The 20,378-nt window shown below is 50.1% G+C and overlaps 1 protein-coding gene across 1 annotated transcript in view; it reads left to right on the top strand.

The window, feature by feature from the left end:
- The window catches only part of Nsg2 (neuronal vesicle trafficking associated 2), a 59,843-nt gene extending 40,340 nt beyond the window's left edge, over positions 1-19,503 (top strand). The window contains exons 4-5 of the mRNA NM_001034152.1: positions 15,369-15,479; positions 17,702-19,503. Coding sequence (NP_001029324.1) covers positions 15,369-15,479; positions 17,702-17,893 — 303 coding nt within the window. The 3' untranslated portion in view covers positions 17,894-19,503. The remainder of the gene's footprint in view (positions 1-15,368; positions 15,480-17,701) is intronic.
- Positions 19,504-20,378: the final 875 nt, after the last annotated feature.

Raw genomic sequence — 20,378 nt, 5'->3', positions numbered from 1 at the left:
TAACCCACTGTGTGGGGTCGGCAGTGGGAATCGTCCGCTTACGGATCACCTCAGTGCTCAGAACGACTCAAATTTCAGATCTTCGGATTAGTGATGCTCGTCCTATAGGAATCCTGCAGACACGAATGCTTGGGCAGAGAGAGGTATGAGGTGAACGTTAGGCGCTACTAACCCATAGTGGGGCATGGTAATAAGAGGAAGGGGGGTGGCTGGAGACTTAACTCAGTAGTTAAGAGCACTGGCTGCTCTTCAAGAGGACCCAAATACCACCCTTAGCCCTCTGTGATGGATCACAGTCACTTCAGTCCCAGGGGACCTGTCTCCCTCTTCTGTGCACGTGTGTTGCACAGACATATATGCAGGCATCACTGATACAAATAAATAAAGTTAAGAGTAGAGAGGGGAAAAAATGGTCATGTGACATTTCTTTACTCGCTGAGTGTCCACAGCAGCCAGTCATGGCCAAATACAAATACATGAAACAGTATCCAAGAAAGCAGTTTGGGTAATGCCTGATTGACACAGACAAACATCAGGGTGGCTTTCTCGGCCTGGAGTAGCTGAGTCTGCTCCTCTTTAAGGACCTTGTTCCTATATTCGGGAAGATTCCCTGGCCCAAGCCTTACCTCCAATCCCTCAATCAGTCAGTCCATGGCCTTTCAAATACAGCTTTGTACAAAGACCGAGCCTTGGACACCTCGCTCTGGGTCATGCTGCCTACCTCATACAGGGCTTCGGAGTCCCGAAACCACAGTCCCCGTGGGAACATGGATTGGGATAGACATTTCTCTGGGTTTCAGGCCCTACCGCAGTGTCTCTATGGACTCCCAGGTTGGCTGTGTGTACACAGATGCTGTCCTCATTAAAGGGAATCAAAATGACCCTTAATTATTGGCAGCCAGGGAGAGCGAGTGAGGTGCACAGGTCTCGTACCTGCCCAGTGAAGCTGTGAGGTTAATCAGGGGTGTGACCCACCCAGCATTCTCCATGAAACAAAGTTAGCACCCATAGCAGCAGGAGGTCAAGTGGTTGGCTCTCGGTGAGGGACAGATTGTGACAGTGGTGATGGCAGCATCTGCCAGCATCTGGGGGTGTTCTGCTCCACGTGCTTGTAAGTTCTCCCGCCATACCTGGTAAGTGAATGTCAGAACCGGTCACTGTTTTGCAGATAAGGAAGTGGAAGCTCAGAGGAATGGTGTCGTCAGCTTAAAGTTACAAACTACTAAATGCTGGAACAGACATTGAAACCCATATTGGTCTGGTGTTAAGTTCTCCCTCCTCCTTTCTACCGCTTCCCTTTCAAATAGTCGCATCCCAGCCTCTGGGTGGGCAGAACTGAATTACCACACCGCCTGTGTCCTGAACACTTGGTAGCTTTTCATTTTCTTAATAATAATTTAAAACCGTCACCCGAAAGCAGTTAATAAGATCCACGGCCCTGCTGCTCAAGGCGTTTCTGCCTGTGTGGTGGAGTGGAGCATTAGCTGTAATCACCAGCCGCAGGCGTAGCCAGGCTGCGAACTTCTTGGTTTGCTGAGTTGGGCGGTGTCCAGAAGGTCCCTGGTCAGAGCTGGGGTTTTCTGAAATCAAATTGAAGACATGAGAGAAATGCAAGTTCGGCGGTCAGGGGAGCAGAGCCTGGATTGCAGGCTTCTAGGGAAACCCCTGGCTTCCTTTTATCAAGACGGGGAGAATGGAGCCTGTGGAGATGTTTCTACAGGAGGCAGCTCAGTGATTAAGAACATGGGGGTTGCTCTTGCAGAGGACCCCAGTTTGGTTCTCAGCATCCTCATGGTGCCTTCACAATGGTCTGTAATTTCAGTTCCAGGGGCTCCAAAGAAGGGAGTCCTCTTCTGGCCTCCACAGGCACTGCATGCACATGGTGCACACTCAGATACAAACACACACACACACACACACACACACATACATGCACACATGCACATGTGTGCGTGCATGTTCATCCAAGGACATGTGGGCCTTAAGGGGGCAGTTTCTGTGTTATTTAAGGATGAAATTGTTGATCACGTTGACTAGAAGACATGGAATTCGCTGACGGATGGATCTCAGAGAGGTTTAAGATGTTCAGTGGCTGCTCTTCCAGAGGATCCCAGTTAGGTTCCCAGAACCCTCACCGAGTGGCTCAATACAGCCTAAAATCCCAGCTTCTCTTCTGGCTTCTGTGAGCACCACACCTGTGACATGTACTCACACAGACACACATGTATGAACATAAATTAAAATTCTCTGAAAACGAAAGGGAGGGAGGGAGGAAGGAAGGAAGGAAGGAAGGAAGGAAGGAAGGAAGGAAGTAAGTAAGTTTTGGTACCACATCCTGACACTCTCCAGGGGCTCCCTGCCTAAACCAGACCCATATGGTAGATGGGGGTTGCTTCTGGTCACCCAGAAAACATTGGCTCTCCCTAAGATCAGCTTCTCCTAGAGCTGAATTGCAGCACGGGGTTCAGGAGAGCTGAAGGAATCTCTATGACACAGCTTCACTTCAGGGAGGGTTCTTATATTATGATGCAAAAAGACTCATTCACTCTCATCCTCTTGCTCCTGCTCCCCCCTTCTCTCCATGTGCTCATGGATGGCCTCCTTTCTTTCTCTCTCTCTCTCTCTCTCTCTCTCTCTCTCTCTCTCTCTCTCTCTCTCTCTGCCTTTCTCTGTTTCTACTACACACTCTCAACTCCCCTCCCCAAGCCCTAAAGAAAAAAAAAAAGACTCAGCTTTGACTGCCATGGCAGCAAGCCTGAAGCTCAACACTTTATGAAGAAAGCGAGATTTGTTTGGCCTACAGTGTTAGAGGCTGAAAGTCCAAGTCACATGGCATCGCTATGACAGAGATCCCACTAACATATCACATCACAATAGATGCCATCATGGTGGAAATGTGTGGGAAAGGGAGGTGTCATGTGCGAGACAGGAAGTCAGACAAGAGAAAGGAGCTGGCCTTGCTCCTTTATGACAACCCAGGCTGAAAAGTAACCCAAGTCCCCTGGAAAGTATTGAACCCCTTTCCAAAGACAATGCATCCAGATGACTGACCTCCTGAGATTCCATTTCTTAAAGGTTTCCCCCCAGTCCCAGCATCACCATTGGGGACCAAGCTAGAACATATGAACACAGACCATTGGCAGACGATAACAGGAACCCAAGGCACACTTGCCAAGAGAGTGGTAAAAAAACAAAACGGATGTGGGGGAAAGTTCGTTTGCTCCCAGTTTGTAGTATCAGGCTCACTGGACCTTTCTGCTATGGGCTTGTTTTCCTATGGAGGGCACCCCTCCCCAGTGCACACACAACAAGGAGCCTCCCTATACCGTTGTTGGGGTTGAGTCTCTCTGGAGTTCCCATGCTATGGGCCCTGGCTGTGATCATACCTAATGTTGAGTTATCATGGCTTCTTGTCCTCTGAGGCCTGCTGCACCAGACTTGATTTCCAAGATCAAGGACCCAAAAACAATGACTCCTGCCTAACTGGGACCTGGAACATAGAGTACTTGACTGCTGAAGGACTGGCATCCACTTGCTTTCGTCCATCTCAACAAAAGGGGCCAGGGCATGGCATCTTCTCTGTCCCAAGTACTTGAAGCAAACCCCATCTCTGGCCACTGATATCTGGAGCACAGCTATCTTGCTGCATCCAGCCATCTTGCTGGAGACGAGCCCGTGTTCTCGTCTCCATGGAGACACAATCTATGCAGCCCAAATTCCTTATTTGATTTAGCCACTTTCATTCTTTAATCCCCTTTCTTGGCAGAAAAGTGATTTTTAAGAAAAAAAAAATCAGGTCAGCAAAATTGATTTGGAGAATCAGACTCTGTTCCAAATTCTAATGAACAGAACTGCAACGTTGTTAGGCAACAGTCAGCGGAGGCTCCCAGAGCCAGAGAGGCTAGCCCACATGTCCCCAGGGTGAGAAGCCAGGCCTGCCCACCGAGCAGTCACCATGGACAGCAGGGCCCCCTGTGAACATAGACATTGAGGGGGTCCTCGTTAGGATCATGGCTGTGCTGAAACACCTCAGCCAAAGAACCTAGGAAGGAAAGGGTTTATTTGGCTTACACATCACGGAAGGAAGTTAGAGCAGGAACTCAGACAGGGCAGGAACCTAGAGGCAGGAGCTAATGCAGAAGCCATGGAGGGGTTCTGCTTACTACCTCGCTCCCCATAGCTTGCTCAGCCTGCTTTCTTATAGAACCCAGAACCACTTGCTCCGGGGGTGGCCCCACCCACCATGGGCTGGGCCCTCCCCATCAATCATTAATTAAGAAAATGCTCTACAAACTTGCCTACAGCCCAATCTTATGGCAACATTTTCTCAACTGGGGTTCCCTCCTCTCTGGTAACTCTGGCTTGTGTCAAATTGACACAAAAGTAGCCAGGAGCGGGGGTGAGGGGGTGGGGGAGGGGGAGTGAGGACGTGGGGGAGGGGAACACATTTCCACTCCCTATTGGCCTTGCTGCCTTTGTTTGTGATGGAAGAAGGTCTCCCTACTGAATCCTCTAGGTCCTCATGTCTCTTTCCCTACCTGTGTCACAGATGGACAGACAGACGGACAGACAGACAAACATACACACACACCCTGGGGAGGGTGCTTGTCTGTGTAAAAAGAACTCATGGAGTAAGGCTGAGAGCACCGTGGAGAGAGGGCTGCTTGCAAGCTTGGCCTCTGGGAACTTGTGTTTTAAGAATGTTCCCTCCACTCCAGTCCCAGAACTGTTGGAGGGTTCTCTTTGCCTCGGTTTACACACAATACTGTGTGAGCTGCACACTGCCTTCCATCTAGCCGTCTAGAACAGAGGGTGGTGGGCAGCATAGGGTGATTTCCTGACCAGCACTCAGCACAAGTCCCCAGGTACTGAGTCTCTGCTGAGCTTGATGTAGTATGCTAAAATGCCAGACTGTGTGCTAGCTTTGCAGTTAAGAGCCCTTGCTGCTCTTGTAGAAGACCCAGAAGAACTTGTAGAAGCAGCCAGAACCCACGTGGCAGCTCGCAACTGTAACTCTAGTTCTAGGAGGCCCAACGCCCTCTTCTGGCCTCCTTCGGTACTGCATGCACATGGTGCACTTACCTACAGGCAAAATACCTGTACTCATCCAATAAAAAATACCCATATGCATCAAATAACAAAATGTAATTCCATAGAGATGGAGCACACGCTGTGTGGCCCCACCAGGAGGGCTGTGGAAGCCCATGGCCTGATTGAACTTGGCCATGGGCTCCTTTCCTTTCTGTGACTATGGGTGTGGCCCTTGATGGTGACAAGTCACAGCCAGGCACACAGGTCATCCCTTGTCCTGAGTCCTCCTGGCCATGGCCTTGGGGACCTCTAATACGGGTCTCATTTCCTTGCCCTGCTCTGGTGTTTTACTTCCCAGAACCCATGTGGATCTGGTCGCCATCCATTGCTCAACCAGGACTATTCTGTACTGTTAGCCACAGGGAGGAAGAGGGGTTGACCACGCCCCTACCCCAAACAGGTGACTGTGCTCCTCCCTACGCAGAAATAGCAAAACCCATGATCCCAACCCTGACCCATGAGATGAGAAGAAAAGGAAGAGAGGTCAATGGAGCTCAGGAAAGCAGAAAGGGAGCTTGAGGGGCTGAGGCCCTGTGCTGTGTCTCCAAAGTACAGGGTCTTCTCCCTCCATCTTCCCCGTTCCTTTTCTTCTTATCTCATGAGTCACGGTTGGGGTCATGAGTCTTGCTATTTCTGCGTGAAGGAGGAGCACAGTCACGTACTTGGGAGGGCCAACCCCTGTTCCCCGCTGTGGCTGACAGTACAGAATATTACTGTTTGAAGAATGTATCATAGTGAGATCCACACGGATTCTGGGGCCAGCTCCTCACAGACACTGAGACGGCTTTGTCTTCTTTAGAGGTAAAACAGAAAAACAAAAACATGATTTCAACTGTAACAAGCTGATGACAGTTCTGAGTAAGTTGCTCCCTGGCTTCTGGGATCTGTGTGGATTTTGCTGAATTCCAGGGTAGGGTGGGATGGAAGTTATCACAGGAACCCAGAGGTAGGGGCTCGGGACTCTGCATCTGACTCAGTTCCACAAGAGTGCAGGCCATGGAGGTTCAAAGAGGAGGATTTGAACACCTCTGCGGTCTCCAGAGGGGTCATTTAGGAAGAGCCTCAGTGGCCAAAGGAAGACTTAATTAGCCAGGGGAGGCGGAAGAGGCCAGAGAGGCCAGGCTTCACCTCAGAAACTCATTTCTGTCTCATCAATGTGAACCGCCAGTGAGCTCTCTTGAGGAGCCTTGAAGAAACTCAGAGAGGCTGTTGCTTGTCAGCAGGGCCCTCACAGAGCACACATGACCGTGACAGTACCGTATCCTAACCCCTGGTGCTAAAGAAACAACTGAGTCACACACAGGCCTGGTGGAGCTGAACCCAGCAGGAGGAGGGAGGCCAAGTTAGTGCCTTCACACACAGCTCTTCCCTTCCCCCACGGTAGTTGATCTCAGGGGAGATTAAGGGAACAACTCAGATCCATTGTACAAGTGATGTTAAGTGTTCTCAGGTGGCCTAGAGTTAGCGTATGAGGTTGATCTCTATGCCCCCCAATACCCTGAGGGAACCACAGTGTGTCAAAGGGGAAGAGAGGGGGTTGGGGATTTAGCTCAGTGGTAGAGCGCTTGCCTAGCAAGCGCAAGGCCCTGGGTTTGGTCCCCAGCTCCAAAAAAAAAAAAAAAAGGAAAGAGAGAAAAGAACCCCCCCCCCCAGGATATGCTATGAGAGAGGATGCCGAAGAGGAACAAGAAGCCTGTCAGACACGACAAGCCATTCTGTCTGTGTCCTGCACAAATCTGTAAAATGGGCGTAGAGCTGGTGTATGTGCTGAGGTCCCATAAGACCCTGGACATCTATACTGATCCAGCCCTACCTAAGGTTTGGTCTGCATCACCATACTCAGCCACTATGCAGATGCCTTCTGTACAACCCCTACCTAAGAAGGGAGCTGAGGTCCCCAAGGTGGGGCGGGGCAGAGGGTAGACACCCAGGTGCATACCACTCTGAGGCCTCCATTAGACAACCCAACCATAGCGTGTTCTCTGCTCTGCTTGGTACGAGGGAGAGGCCAGAACACCATTTCAGTGGGTTTGCAGAGGCTCTTATATCCCGCCCTGTCCTCTGAAGCTTGTTTCAGAATCCCGAGACCAATCCCAGGATAAGATACCAGGAGCCATGATTCCATCTCCTCGGGGGTGGTTGCCACTTCTATCACGCCTGTTGGGTGGCTCTGGTTTTATGTCTCCACAAAATTTAATTTCCCCAGTGTGAGAGCTTCCCTTGCCAGGAGGTTTCCAGGGTTCATTCTCTTCATAAAGAAGGGCCATTTGTTGGGAACCATGGCACAGAGGCTGCAGGACCTGAATGCTAACAAGGCCCCTGCTTCCCCAGCGCTGGGGCTCTGGGTGGGGAACCTGGCTGGGCAGTCAGCGGACCGCTGTGTACTTCTCCTGCCCCTTACAGTCTGCGGTACCATGTGCTCCCAGAATAAGTGAGCAATTTGCCTCATGGTAACGTGCCACTCCCCTGCCCTCCTGCAGGCAAACGCCACCGCAGACACGGAGGATTAGCAAAGCATGTCAGGGAAGGGCCACAGACATGCTCTGTGGTATTGGCCAGGCTCTGCTCTTTCTGTTGCCGAGAACTGGGCTCCACTGTGCCTCAGTTTCCAGCTCTGTAAGTGAGGGTGGTGACTGAGCCTATAGGGCCAGCATGAGGCTTAAAACAGAGAGTGCACAAATGTCACTTGTCACAGGGCTCTGTGCATCACTGAACAGTCAGTGAGAGGTAACAGCGGCACGTGTGTGTGTGTGTGTGTGCCCGTGTGTGTGTATGTGTGTGTATGTGTGTGTGTATGTGTGTGCGTGTGTGTGTATGTGTGTGTGTATGTGTGTGTATGTATGTGTATGTGTGTGTGTGTGTGTGTGTATGTGTGTGTGTGTGTGTGTGTGTGTCTGGGGGTTGGAGGTATCACCAGATCTGAGTCCACATCCGCCTTAAGGGTCCTCATTTAATAGATGAAGAAACACAGGCTTGGAGCAGTGATGTTTCTTACCCAAGATGCTCAGCTAATTAGAGGCAGAAGCAGGGCGATACACAACCTGTAGCTACTGCAGAACATGCTGTACCTGCTCCAGAGTGAGGGCCCAGCTCTGTGGGCCAGCAGAAACAAGCGTCCTATCGACCAGTTCCGTGTCGCTTATAGCTCACCGTGTCAGACGGCAGACTTCAGATGACCCTATGCATTGGGTTCTCCTTCCCTTCCTGTCCCTCTGGAAGCCAAGAACAGTGACAAGGGGCCCGAAGCTAGCATGACAGCAAATGCTTTGATCCAGGCATTCAGAGGCTGAGGCAGGAGGATGAGTTTGAGTCCAGTGCGGGCTATATTTTAAGTTTCAAGTCAGCTGGAGTCTGTTAATAGATGGTCAGATGGGGTTGGGGATTTAGCTCAGTGGTAGAGTGCTTGCCTAGCAAGCACAAGGCCCTGGGTTCGGTCCCCAGCTCCGAAAAAAGAAAAGAAAAGAAAAATAGATGGTCAGATGCTAGATAGATGGAGGAGATGTGAGACCTCACAGCAGCAAGGACTTCGTCCACAAAACAAGGACAAATGTGTATGGGGCAGGGGCTTTCAGTGCACATAAGGTCTCCTCTCCACCAGAACCACTCCAGAACTGGAAGCTGGGGCTGTGGAGAGCAGCAAAAAATGAGGTGTCACTTCTCTGTCTCTGTCTCTGTCTCTGTCTCTGTCTCTGTCTCTGTCTCCCTCTCTCTGTCTCTCTCTGTCTCTGCGTCTCTCTCTCTCTCTCTCTCTCTCTCTCTCTCTCTCTCTCTCACACACACACACACACACACACAGGCAAGGAGAGATACATGATGTGTTGGGCTTCAAAGCTTACGGGATTGTGGGGTGAGGGGTAGCTCCAATGATTTGTAACACCAGACATGGTGACAGTCATCCTCCTGAGTCTGCGACTTTTGAAGTACATGAGGAGCTCTTGGCAGCTAATGTGCAGAAACAGAGCTTCCTTAGCTCACCGGGCACTACTGGAGGACACTGTGTTAGCTCGCCGGAGCTGCCACGATAAATGACCATAAACTCTGTGCCTTAATGCAGCAGAACTTGGTTCTCTCAGCTATGGAAGCCAGAATTTCAAGACAAAGATGTGGATAGACCCTGCCTTAGCCCGGGATGCCTCTGCTGTGATGAATCGTCATGATCAGAGCAACGTGGAGGGGAAAGGTTAATTTGGCTCACACCACCACATTCACTGAAGGAAGTCAGGGCAGGACCTCAAACAGGGCAGGAACCTGGAGGCAGGAGCTGATACAGAGGCCATGGAGGGGTGCTACTTACTGACTTGCTCAACTCGGCTTGCTCGGCCTGCTTTCTTATAGAACCCAGGACACCAGCCCAGGGATGGTCCCACCCACAATGGGCTGGCTCCTCTCCCATCAGCCACTAAGAAAATATCCTATAGGGTTACTTACAGCCCTATCTTATATGGAGATATTTTTCCAAATGAGGTTCCCTTCTTCCCAGTGACTCTAGCCTGTGTCAAGTTGACATGAAGCTAGCCAGCCCAGGCCCCTACATGGGGTCTTCTCCTCTTGAATCTTCTAGCTCTGGGACTCACTCCATCTCCACACTGCCTCTCCTTCCCCAGTGTGTCTGCCTTCATCCGTGTCTACAATAAAGCCATGGCCTTTAATACCCACCTGGGTGAAGCATTTCGAGACCTTTGACCTAATTACACCTGCCGTGCCCGTCCTTCCAAATGATGTACCCTTTGTGGCAGACTGAGATGAGGGCCGCCCTCCTCCTGCTCCAGGGATGCACACACACTTTCTGACTGTCTCCCCTCTTATAGAGGGGGAAGATTTTCACAGGAATCAGGGCTGGAGACCATAGGAAAGGACCCTCCCCTACACACTTAGTATTGTCTGCCCTGTGTGGAGAACTCCTCTAACCTGGGCTTCAAGCCAGCATGTAGCAGATGAGCAGGCTTAGTCCACACTTTCTGAGGAGCAGAACAGACCCAACCCCCGGATAGCACATCCTCTATAGTTCATCTCCTGAGAGCATACTGCTTAATGTCCTGTGTGTCCTTGGGAAAAGCACATGACCTCTCTGTGCCTTAGTCTCACCTAAAAGATGAAGATCCAGTAGAGTCTACCTCACAGGCAATCAATCAATCAATCAGGCAAACGGGACCTGGATGCTCTATCCGTGCAGAGCTACTCTGCACTGCCTCCCAAGGGAAGCAGCAGACCAACCAGGTTGTCCTGCCATAGTGAGATATTCCTGAAGAACAGGAGTGGACAGGGAGGGGCTAAATGGTGCCTGAGAACCTTAGGGGGAGTTGGGGCAAGAGACCTTCCTTGATATGGGACGTCTAGAGTGGATAGAGGAGTTAATGGCTTTGGAGGTAGGAGGTGGAGAGCAGGGAAAGGAAGGCTGGGGTTGGGGGAGGATCTTGTCCGCTCCGCTGAGCATGGGTAATGCAGTAAGGAAGCCTTTCTTCTGGGAATCTTTCAGGAGGGCTGGCATTCAGAGCAGGGCGGTGCTGCCTCTGGCCAGTGGGCAGGGGAGGGGCAGGAGATCTGCTGAAAGCCTCAGGGTGGACCGCTCTGACTCCTTCTAGCCCACCCCTGCCCTCTATCCGCTCTGCCCCCACACCCTGCTCTGTGACATGCTAGGAGGGGGCTCATCAGATACCTAACTGGTCACTGCGCATCCCTAATGGCCTGCCTGCCTCAGAGCATTTGGCTAAGAGCAGACCTGGAAACTGGCTGCGGTGAGGAAGTCGGAAGTGAGGAAACGCTCGGGAGATGGAAACAGGTGTTGGCAGGTGCTGAAGAGCGTATCGCAGGACGCCTAGCATCTAGATGAAAAGCATGGAATTCGTGCTGGTCCCGGATTGTTAAATTCTGGAGGGGTGAAGCCAAGGGCATTAGCACATCTCCAGGAACTGGGTGCTGTAATTGAGTCAATCAACCCTGACATGGAGCCCAGCGTCTGAGTTCAGAGCATGTTGGTGGGGGGAGGAACGGAAGGTTCTTCCCTGCAAGCCACGGTTCACCCTTCCACTGGGGAACTTAGCTACAGACTCCGAGTTCTGGAGGCCTGTGAATTCTACTGAGCTTCCTGGAGGGGAGAAGCTGGCTCAGGGCAGCAGGCTATCTATCTACCAGCCTGAAAACCCCAGTAGAAGCCAAGTGAGAAATCTCATAGCCTCATGCGCCAGTTCTGGGGCCGAGGCAGACATGGTCTCTTCAACGTAACTCATTCTACTGTACTGCCCAGGCTGGTTCGATGTTTGAGATATCCCCTAATTATCAGCCTTCCCACTGGCCTCCCTGCCTCCAGCCTTGTCTCCAGCCCTCCCCCTATACACTGCCCCCAGAGACATCTTTCCAAAGCCTAATCTTGATCCCACTACATGACCACTTAAAACCTTCAAGAGTTCCCTGTCACCCTGAGTTAAGGCTCCACATTCAGTATGTCCACTCTCCCCCACCCTCCGCTCCAGGCCTCCCACTCCTTTGCCTCCTCTGAGCCAAGCCCACCATGTCTCTAGAGCACCCTACACTTTCTCTAGCTGCCCTCTGGCGGAAGTGTGGTCCTCTCCTCGGAGCCTCCTGCTGTCCCAGCTGGCGCTCACTCTCTGCAGTTACCCCCACTGACACATTCCTGCCCCAGGTTCGTCCCAGAGCCCACTGGGCTGGTAGCCCTGGTCACAGCGCAATCCCTGCTAAAATTTAGGAGAGGGATGATGGCTTTCAGAGGACATGACCTCCATTTGCCCTAATACAGCCTGCCAACTGCACATTTGGGCAGGTTAGTCCCAGCCTCATTCAGCACTCAGCATTCATGAAGGTTGCCATGGCCCAGGTCTTCACAGAGAGCTCTTCTCCCTGCCTTCACCAGGGAGGCAGAGGCTTCAGGCACCCAGAGGCCTGGACTCTCCCCCAGAGATTCTGATGTCAGATCACCCAGGAGGAGCCTGGGTGATTAAAAATGCTATCCACATGATCTAGCCAGTTCGAGATCCAAATCAAAACAGCGTATAGGAGTCAGTCTCTCCATGGGTGTACCTTATAGTTCATAGGATGATTGAAAACTATGCCCATGTCCTGGGCCCGTTTGCCCACTGCCCATTAAATTTGAATCCACAGGAAGGGAAAACCTAGATGTCAGCATCCAAAGGTCTGTCAGATGCTTCTGATAGTAGTCTTGAAACCACTGGGCCTAAAGGAGACTTACATCTTCCGCCCCTCCCCTCTCTTCTTTTCCCAGTGACATTTTCTGAAGGCTTCCCTGTCACACAGTCAGCTTTGATGACCTAGGTAAATCACACCCTGCTCCTCTCAGAAAGGAGCTAGTATGTCTGGGGAACCTGCACCCGGGATGAGACGGCAGGGCACTCTTCTTTAACCTGCTAGTAGCCCCTTTGCATGCATGAGGTCTATGGCCATGTCATTGTCACTGGTGGGGCCATGACTGTTTGCATCCTGGTATGTGGGCAGCCCACTTGGCTGGGAGGGAGGCCAGCAGCATTTTATAGCACTCTGACAGAGTCACCAAATACAGGAATGTCTCCCACCCTGGAGGCAACATGTTCCCTCAGCTCTGGCATTTAAAACTTGGAGTAAAAATGTGCACACTGTAAAATCAGTCACTTTAAAATGAACTATTCGGTGGCATTTACAATATTTACAGCACTATGTGACCGTCATCCTTGCCTAATTTCAAAACATTCTCTTCACCCAGAGGGAAACTGGCCCCATTACCAGTCACTCCCTGTTGTTCCTGACCCTGAGGGCCTGGTGGCTGCCCATGTGTTTTTTATCTCTGCAGTTTAATGTACTCTGTATATTTCATAGTGACCTTTTAGATCACTTTTATTCAGTGCAATGATTTTTGAGGTCTATCTACGTCTGTCACACATATTTCACCCCTCTTATGACTGAATGATATTATGTGGATTCACACCATCTAGCGAGATCAGTGGGTGACTGTGTGCACGACCCCCTGGTGAACACCAAACTCTTCAGATGGGCAACTGTGTTTGCATATGACCTTTGTACATCTTCCTACATGTTAGCGCTCCTCTGGAGTCCTTAGAATGCCTAGCATAATAGAAACCCATGTAAGTAACTGCCATATTGTCCGACATTTGTTCAGTATAGAAAGTTTTACTTTTCCACATTTGGAGTGGTGTTGGGGGGTTCTAGTAAATTGAATTCATTAATGTACAATCACTAAATGTGGAGGGGGAGCTGACAAAACGATATTTGGTTATCTTGAGCAAATATTTACACTCTTTCTGTCTCTTGGGTCTTGGACAATCTGGAAATTTTTAGTTTCTTTACATCTATAACCCAGATACTGCCTGACCAGCTGCTGTTGGGTTCTCAGGATTGGTGGGTGGTGATCTTGGGTGACCCACTCTCCTGTGTATTTAAGTGTTAATTTGAGGAGACATAGTTTCTCTTCAGGTTCCATTTCCATGGGTTCCCGCATTCCAGCTCCACGTCCTGCCTGGTGACCTGGGTCTGAGCTCTGCATCACCTCATCCTACTGTGTGATCACCCAAACCCTGCCTGGGAGGCGATGTGTGTGTAACAGGCTTCAACTGAGGGCTTGGGTAATGGAGGGAGTGGCCAGGGCAGCTCATGGCAGCATTGGTAGCTTTAAATGGGATTCTACATCCGTCTGAGTGTAGACATATTTCTTGGAGCATCATAGACCCCGTCTCCTCCTATGGTTACCACACGCCTTAGGGTGAGAACGTAGGATGAGGACTTCCACAGACATTGACTTAATTTTTCTTCTAGATCAAATAAAACTTTCCTTTCCTGAGAGGAGCTGTGTCCAATTTCTAGGCCAACTGACTCAATGGACTTTTTAAAAGTAATGCACACACCCAAATTGTGACAGGAAGTCCAAAGACCTCAGTATCATAGGGGGCGAGGGGTCGGAGTGCGAGCTTGTTATCAGCCGTTTACTCCTTTCTAGTAAGTCCTGGTGTTGCTCCAGTTTGTCTGGAGTCCCAGGACTATACAAACAAACAAAAACCTGCTTGTAGATAACAGCCAGGAGTCAATCATTTACTCTGGGATCGTTTACTCTGGGCTGGTTAGTTGGTGACGATCCCACGCTTTGGAGTAGGAAAAGAAAAACCCTCTTGAACTTAAAATCGCCAAGACTTTCTTCTGGTTGTGTGCCAACTGTACTACAGAGAGCAAGGAGGCATGCAAAGTTCTTAGAGCTAGGTCAGTGCTGCAGGTGAGAGGGTCATGGCTTCAGACCCACTGGATTGAAGTGGTAGAAAGTGTCCGGGTTGTAGGTGCACAGCAAGGCAGACTTTCCTCACAGGGTAGGTGTGCAGTACTGGGGAGAACGGTTAAGGTGTTCAGGAGGTTTGGGCCGAGTGCCAGCCACGGTGGAACTGGCATTCCTGAGGCGGGGAGAACGAAGCTGAAATAAAATTGGGATAGGAGAACAGTGAGTAGGGGGCACGTGCAAGGTGGGTATCAGGTGTCCAAACAGAGGCAAAGCCAGCAATTGATGCCTGACCTGAGACCCCACTGGTGAGGACAGGGGTGTGGTGTGGAAGGAAAGCAGGAAGCCCTGAGTCTTAGTTAGGCTTTCATTGCTGTGAAGAGACACCATGCCCACCGTATCTCTGATAAAGGACAACATTTCATTGGGGCTGGCTTACAGTTTTGGAGGTTCAGTCCATTATCATCATGGCGGGAGGCATGGCAGCATCCAGGCAGACTTGTTGCTGGAAGAACCGAGAGTTCTACATCTTGATTAGAAAGCAAACAGGAGAGATTTTTTTTTCTTCTACAAGCAGCTAGGAAGAGACTCCCTTCTTCCCTGGGTGGAGCTCGAGCATAGGACTTCAAAACGCCCCCTACAGTGGCACACTTCCTCTAACGAGGCCATACCTCCTAATAGTGCCACTTCCCATGGGCCAAGCATATACAAACCACCACGCCCTGGATGCAATGACTTAATTATCCCTCCATCCCACATGTTGACAGGAAGAGGGAAAAAGGGAGGGGGAATCACATGTATAGCTAAGAACTTTCTAGATTTTCCTGCAGGAGGGAGAAACTGAGGCTCATGGGTACACGTTCTCTAAGGATCATACTAGATTTTAATTTGTGACAATGCCAAGATGCAGGGAATTCCCTGGGCCCTTGGCCTCTCCCCTTTCCAACACACCAGCCGTCCTGTTGCCTCCAGGTGCTGAGGGTTGCCTGTATGGCCTGAAAATGGGTAAGCCACGACCGACCATGTGACTCTCAGTTCTGTCTTCTTTTAGGTCACCATTCTTGTCAGCCTGGCCCTTGCCTTCCTCGCCTGCATTGTGTTCCTGGTGGTTTACAAAGCCTTCACCTACGACCACAGCTGTCCTGAAGGATTTGTCTACAAGGTAAGGAGCTTGGGGTAGGCGGGCATCCCTAGGAGACTGTCGATAATTGGAGGGATTACCGATGCCTTTGCTTCCCTGCTGGCCATGTTTGGGTCTGTCAGTCTACCTGTGGACTGTCTGAAACACAGCTTGCATCAGGAGAGAGTTATCGTGTCCTCCTGAAGGACCAGTCTCAGGTAGGCGCCAGAGTTGCATGGCAAGATTAGGACGGAAGTGAGCCATCTCCAGACTGCGCATGAGCGGTGAAAGATGGAGCCTAGTCTCAGGCAGGCTCTAGAGTTGCTATTGAAAAGGTCAGGAAGGGGGCTGGGGATTTAGCTCAGTGGTAGGGCGCTTACCTAGGAAGCGCAAGGCCTGGGTTCGGTCCCCAGCTCCGAAAAAAAAAAAAAAAAGAAAAAAGAAAAAGAAAAGGTCAGGAAGTAGGGCAGCTCCAGACTGCGCATGAGCAGTGACAGAAGCTCGCTGATACTTAATGTTGACTTGCAGTCTTCAGAAAGCTCTGAATCTCCCTGGCTAGCTGGCCAACCCCTGACCCCTTATATCAGGGTGTCCCTAAAGAGACAGGAGGACAGAGATCAGAGCTTCTGAGGTTTTCTTCCTGCCTGTGTCCAGACCCCTCACCCTCTGGGCCCATTTTTTCCTGACTATTGCTTTAGTTGCCCTCCTTCCTTCAAAGACTTGGGTGACCTGGAAGACGTCTTATTCCTTTGGAGAATTATGTATGCCCAAACAGTCAAATAATTGAGCACTGATAATAATAATAATAATAATAATAATAATAATAATAATAATGATAATAATAATAATAAGCCTGTTTGGTAATGGACTCTCAATACATGTTAGTTGCTATAAAATTAGCTGCTTGAAATCCGAAGCAGGTGACGATGTTAATTTTTTTTTTTTTGGTTCTTTTTTTCGGAGCTGGGGACCGAACCCAGGGCCTTGTGCTTCCTAGGCAAGCGCTCTACCACTGAGCTAAATCCCCAACCCGACGATGTTAATTATTATAATCACCATTTGCTGAGTATCTATTTTCTGTCAGACTATTTACTAGAAATTTCTATAAATGTTATCTCTACTAAACTACCCATAACCATTCTGGAAAAAAAATTGGAATTTATTGCCCCCGTTTTCCATAAGAAGTAACAGAACTTCACGTCTTTAGTTAATAGGATTTCCCAAGACATCACAGCTAGGATGATGCTCCAAGGTGGGGGTCAAATAGGGAATGTTCTGACTTAGAGTGTATGTAGGGTGGTGCAGGTACACGCCTCCAGGGGGCGACACTCTTAATGGATAGAAGTTGAGGCTCGGGGTTGGGGATTTGGCTCAGTGGTAGAGCACTTACCTAGGAAGCGCAAGGCCCTGGGTTCGGTCCCCAGCTCCGAAAAAAAGAACCAAAAAAAAAAAAAAAAAAAAAAAGAAGTTGAGGCTCTGAGACAATGGAGACAGCTGAATAAATCACGCTTTATCCATACAAGGGGATTCTGTAGAAGCCTGACAGTGAAAAAAGGCTGTCTGCGGCATGGCATAGCCTTCCCTAATATTGACAAGTAAAGGAAGAAGAAAATTCTACCTGTGCATGAGGTGAAACGCTTTGCTAAATTTTTCTAGGGGGAAATTCTAAAAAGATAAAAATGTAAAATACCAAATATAAATACTCAGAGGGGTGGAAGGAGCCAGGAATGGGTGCAACATTCATCCAGAATTAGATTGTTATATAGTCTTCTTAAAATATGTAAATTTGTGATGTATTTGATAAATGAATAAGAGAAGGCAAACCCTGGAAACAAGCCAGAGAACCTAGATCTGTATCAACTGGGGAAACTCAGAGTACAGCCTGGAGAATGGAGAGCCTCCGGGGAACATGCCCTTAACCCACTGTGGGGCTACGTCAACATCTACTGCTAGTACTGAGGTAAGACCAGTGGCTGTCTGGGCCATTGTCCACAGAGAATGGCAGCCACTAGAGAACTGATGTCATATGGTCATCAGGCCAATGCGTCTGGTCTTACCTCAGTACCAAGAGTAGGTGTATTTGCTCTCCTCTGAAGATGGCATAATCTTGGGGAAGGTTTACTGTGGCCACGTGCAGGGGTAGGGTCTCCTGTGGTACAGTTGAGTGCCTGATGGAACTGAAGCCCCTGCACAGGGCGTCAGCATCCCCGTGGGTACCAGCTAACCACCTGGTCACTCTTCACTCTTATCTCTTTCTTCCCCAGCACAAGCGCTGTATCCCGGCCTCGCTGGACGCTTACTACTCATCCCAGGACCCCAGCTCCAGGAGCCGCTTCTACACAGTCATCAGCCACTACAGCGTGGCCAAGCAGAGCACTGCCCGGGCCATCGGGCCATGGCTGTCAGCAGCTGCTGTCATCCACGAGCCCAAGCCACCCAAGACGCAGGGCCATTAGAGGCCTGCCCCAGCTGGGATGGGGGGTTGTGGAGAAGGGAATGCCCCCCGCTAGTTAAGCAAGGCTGGAGCTACAAGACAACACTGTACTGCTGGGGTACGGGGTGGGGGCGGGGCAGGATGGGGTCTGGGGAGAACTCCCCAAAAATATTGTGCACTGGAGTTGTCTGAATCGATCTTTCCTTTTGTCCTTTCGTATTGTTGCTTCGTACCCAAGTCAGGCGCGTGTACAAAGGCATGTTTCGTGTTGATTGTTCCCATGTAAGATATTTTCAAAGCCGCCGCTTATTCTTTGTTAGGGTAATTTAGAGACAGAAAAGGGAGCCAGAGAAAAAGAATTAAAAAGCATGAAACGGGCTCCGTGTGGAAGACACAGCAAGGCAGTAAAGAGCAGAGCCTCTCTGGGGTTTCTTAGATAAGACGCCATGGTTTCTGCGTGGGCGTCCGAGTATCTGTGTGGCAAAGGGTAGGCTGTTCGGTTTGCCTGTGGTCTGCAGGAGAGGAGCACGGCAAGACGGGGAAGGCTGAATTAGAGAAAAAGGTGATGTTGGCATTTCTAAACTAGGAATGAGCAGAGTACCACTCAGTGGTGAGCTTGCAAGAGTTGCACAAACTCACGGGGGAGGCATCCACGCTCAGCCCTGGGCAGCCCATGAGGACCTAGGCTCTGAACGCTCACAGGGCGGCTGTTGTGCCTCAGCAAACAGGCGTGGGTAGATGTTGTCTTTTTTTTATTTTTCTAGGTGTCACCCTAGATGCTGCTGCCCGTGTTTTCAAGAAGGCAGGGGTGGAAAGGGAGAGAAGGAAGAGAGGTGACAAGATGAAGACGGGTCAGGCGGGCCTCCCTGGGCCCAGCTAAAAGTGTAGGCACCTGGGTTTCACATTTTTGCTCTTTCCCAACGTGCTAATGGCAGCAGGATTCTCTTGACAATAGACAATTCTAGCCTGGGAATCTGACAGCTGGGAAGAAACTTGAAGATTGGGCTGGCAGTGGTCATTTCTAAAAGAAGCCGGAGAAAGTGACTTCGTACTCACTTTGTTGTGTTGACAGAGGGCATTTGTCCAAACTCTCCGGCTAGGTTCTAGAAGCACCTGACAGGGAGGCATGGCCAGCATCCTTGGGCTTTCCTAGCACGGGATAGCAGGGGCCTCTTGCTTCTCACAGGCCTTCCTGGAAATCCTTTTCTGTGGAGGTGCTGGCTCTAGGCCCATGAGGATGAGAACTGGCCAGGAGAGTTGCTCATTTGAAATGTGTTACCGTTTCCCAGTGCCTCTCCAACAGGCCGTTTAAGGGTACTTTCTTGTGGCTTGCTCTATTGCTGAAATCATTGTACACAGCAGCTGGGTAATAGTAGCGTAGCTCAAACCGTCCCGCCAGATACTCGCATCTGATTTCTCCTCCCTCGCCCCTCCCCCCTCCCATCACCTTGAGTCACCTGTAAATTCATCTGTCATCTGAAACGGATCAACAAATCGTCCCTAGCAAAACCACAGAGCGCTTTATAATTTTGTGGTGTATTTTTGTCAGTAGGTAGCAAAGGCTGAAGTATTTTTTGGTGTAATTCTTGAAATTTTCTGACAGGAAAAAAAAATAAACATAGATGTGTCCAAGAGTCCTGAATGTCTGTCCATCTGTCCTTTACGGCTTGACCTTCTGCTCAGTGAACCTCATGGGGAGACTGGGGAGTACAGGAGGCAGGGTTGGTAAGGCTGGGAGCAGAGTGCCCTGTTAAGTGGGAGGGGGGAATGGGGCACCGTGAGAGGGTCTCCATTTTTAAGTAAGGATAGCCTGATACCCTGCTCACGTCCTGGCAAGCCCTGGGCAACATCCTGAAGCCCTACAAGATCTTAAGAGCTATTCAAGATGACACCAGAGCCTACAGAGGACCAGATACATTGCTCAGGAGCTAATAGGAGGCTGAAGGATCCTCTGATGTGATATATGATTATACAATGTGATATATGAAGTATCATATGGCATGAAGTATGTGATACCAAGAGGTGGGCAATGCCGAGGTCATGATGTGCTGCTGCTGCTATGATGGATTCAGAAGCCCTGACATGATACGGTGGACATTACATGACGCTGAGCACCCCCCGCTAGGACGCTGAGATCCTGATGGGGCAGAAGTTCTGACAGACAGGATGCTAATTAAGGGCCTGATGTAATGCTGACCCTGCATCACGGCACTGACATCATAGCAAGGCACTGACACGCCGCTTAAGGGACCGCCATGGTGACCCTATGTTTTACTACCTGGTCACATACTGTGGTTCTCAGCTGATGAGAGCACCCACATGTGATATTGTGTGTCTTAAATGCCACCGCAGGCCTGCCTTGATGCTGAGTGGCATGTGTTATTGAGGTCCTGGCATGACGCTGAGCTCTAGACGTGACTGCAAGGGCTGTCCAGATGTCGTACTGAGGTGCACACATGGTGTTTTATTCTGTCTATTCTATACTGAGGGCACGGAATGACCTTGGG

Source organism: Rattus norvegicus, chromosome 10 (assembly GCF_036323735.1).
Source record: "Rattus norvegicus strain BN/NHsdMcwi chromosome 10, GRCr8, whole genome shotgun sequence".
Classification (NCBI taxonomy): domain Eukaryota; kingdom Metazoa; phylum Chordata; class Mammalia; order Rodentia; family Muridae; genus Rattus; species Rattus norvegicus.
Note: the sequence above shows the minus strand (reverse complement) of the source record. Positions and strands in the feature narration are given on the sequence as shown.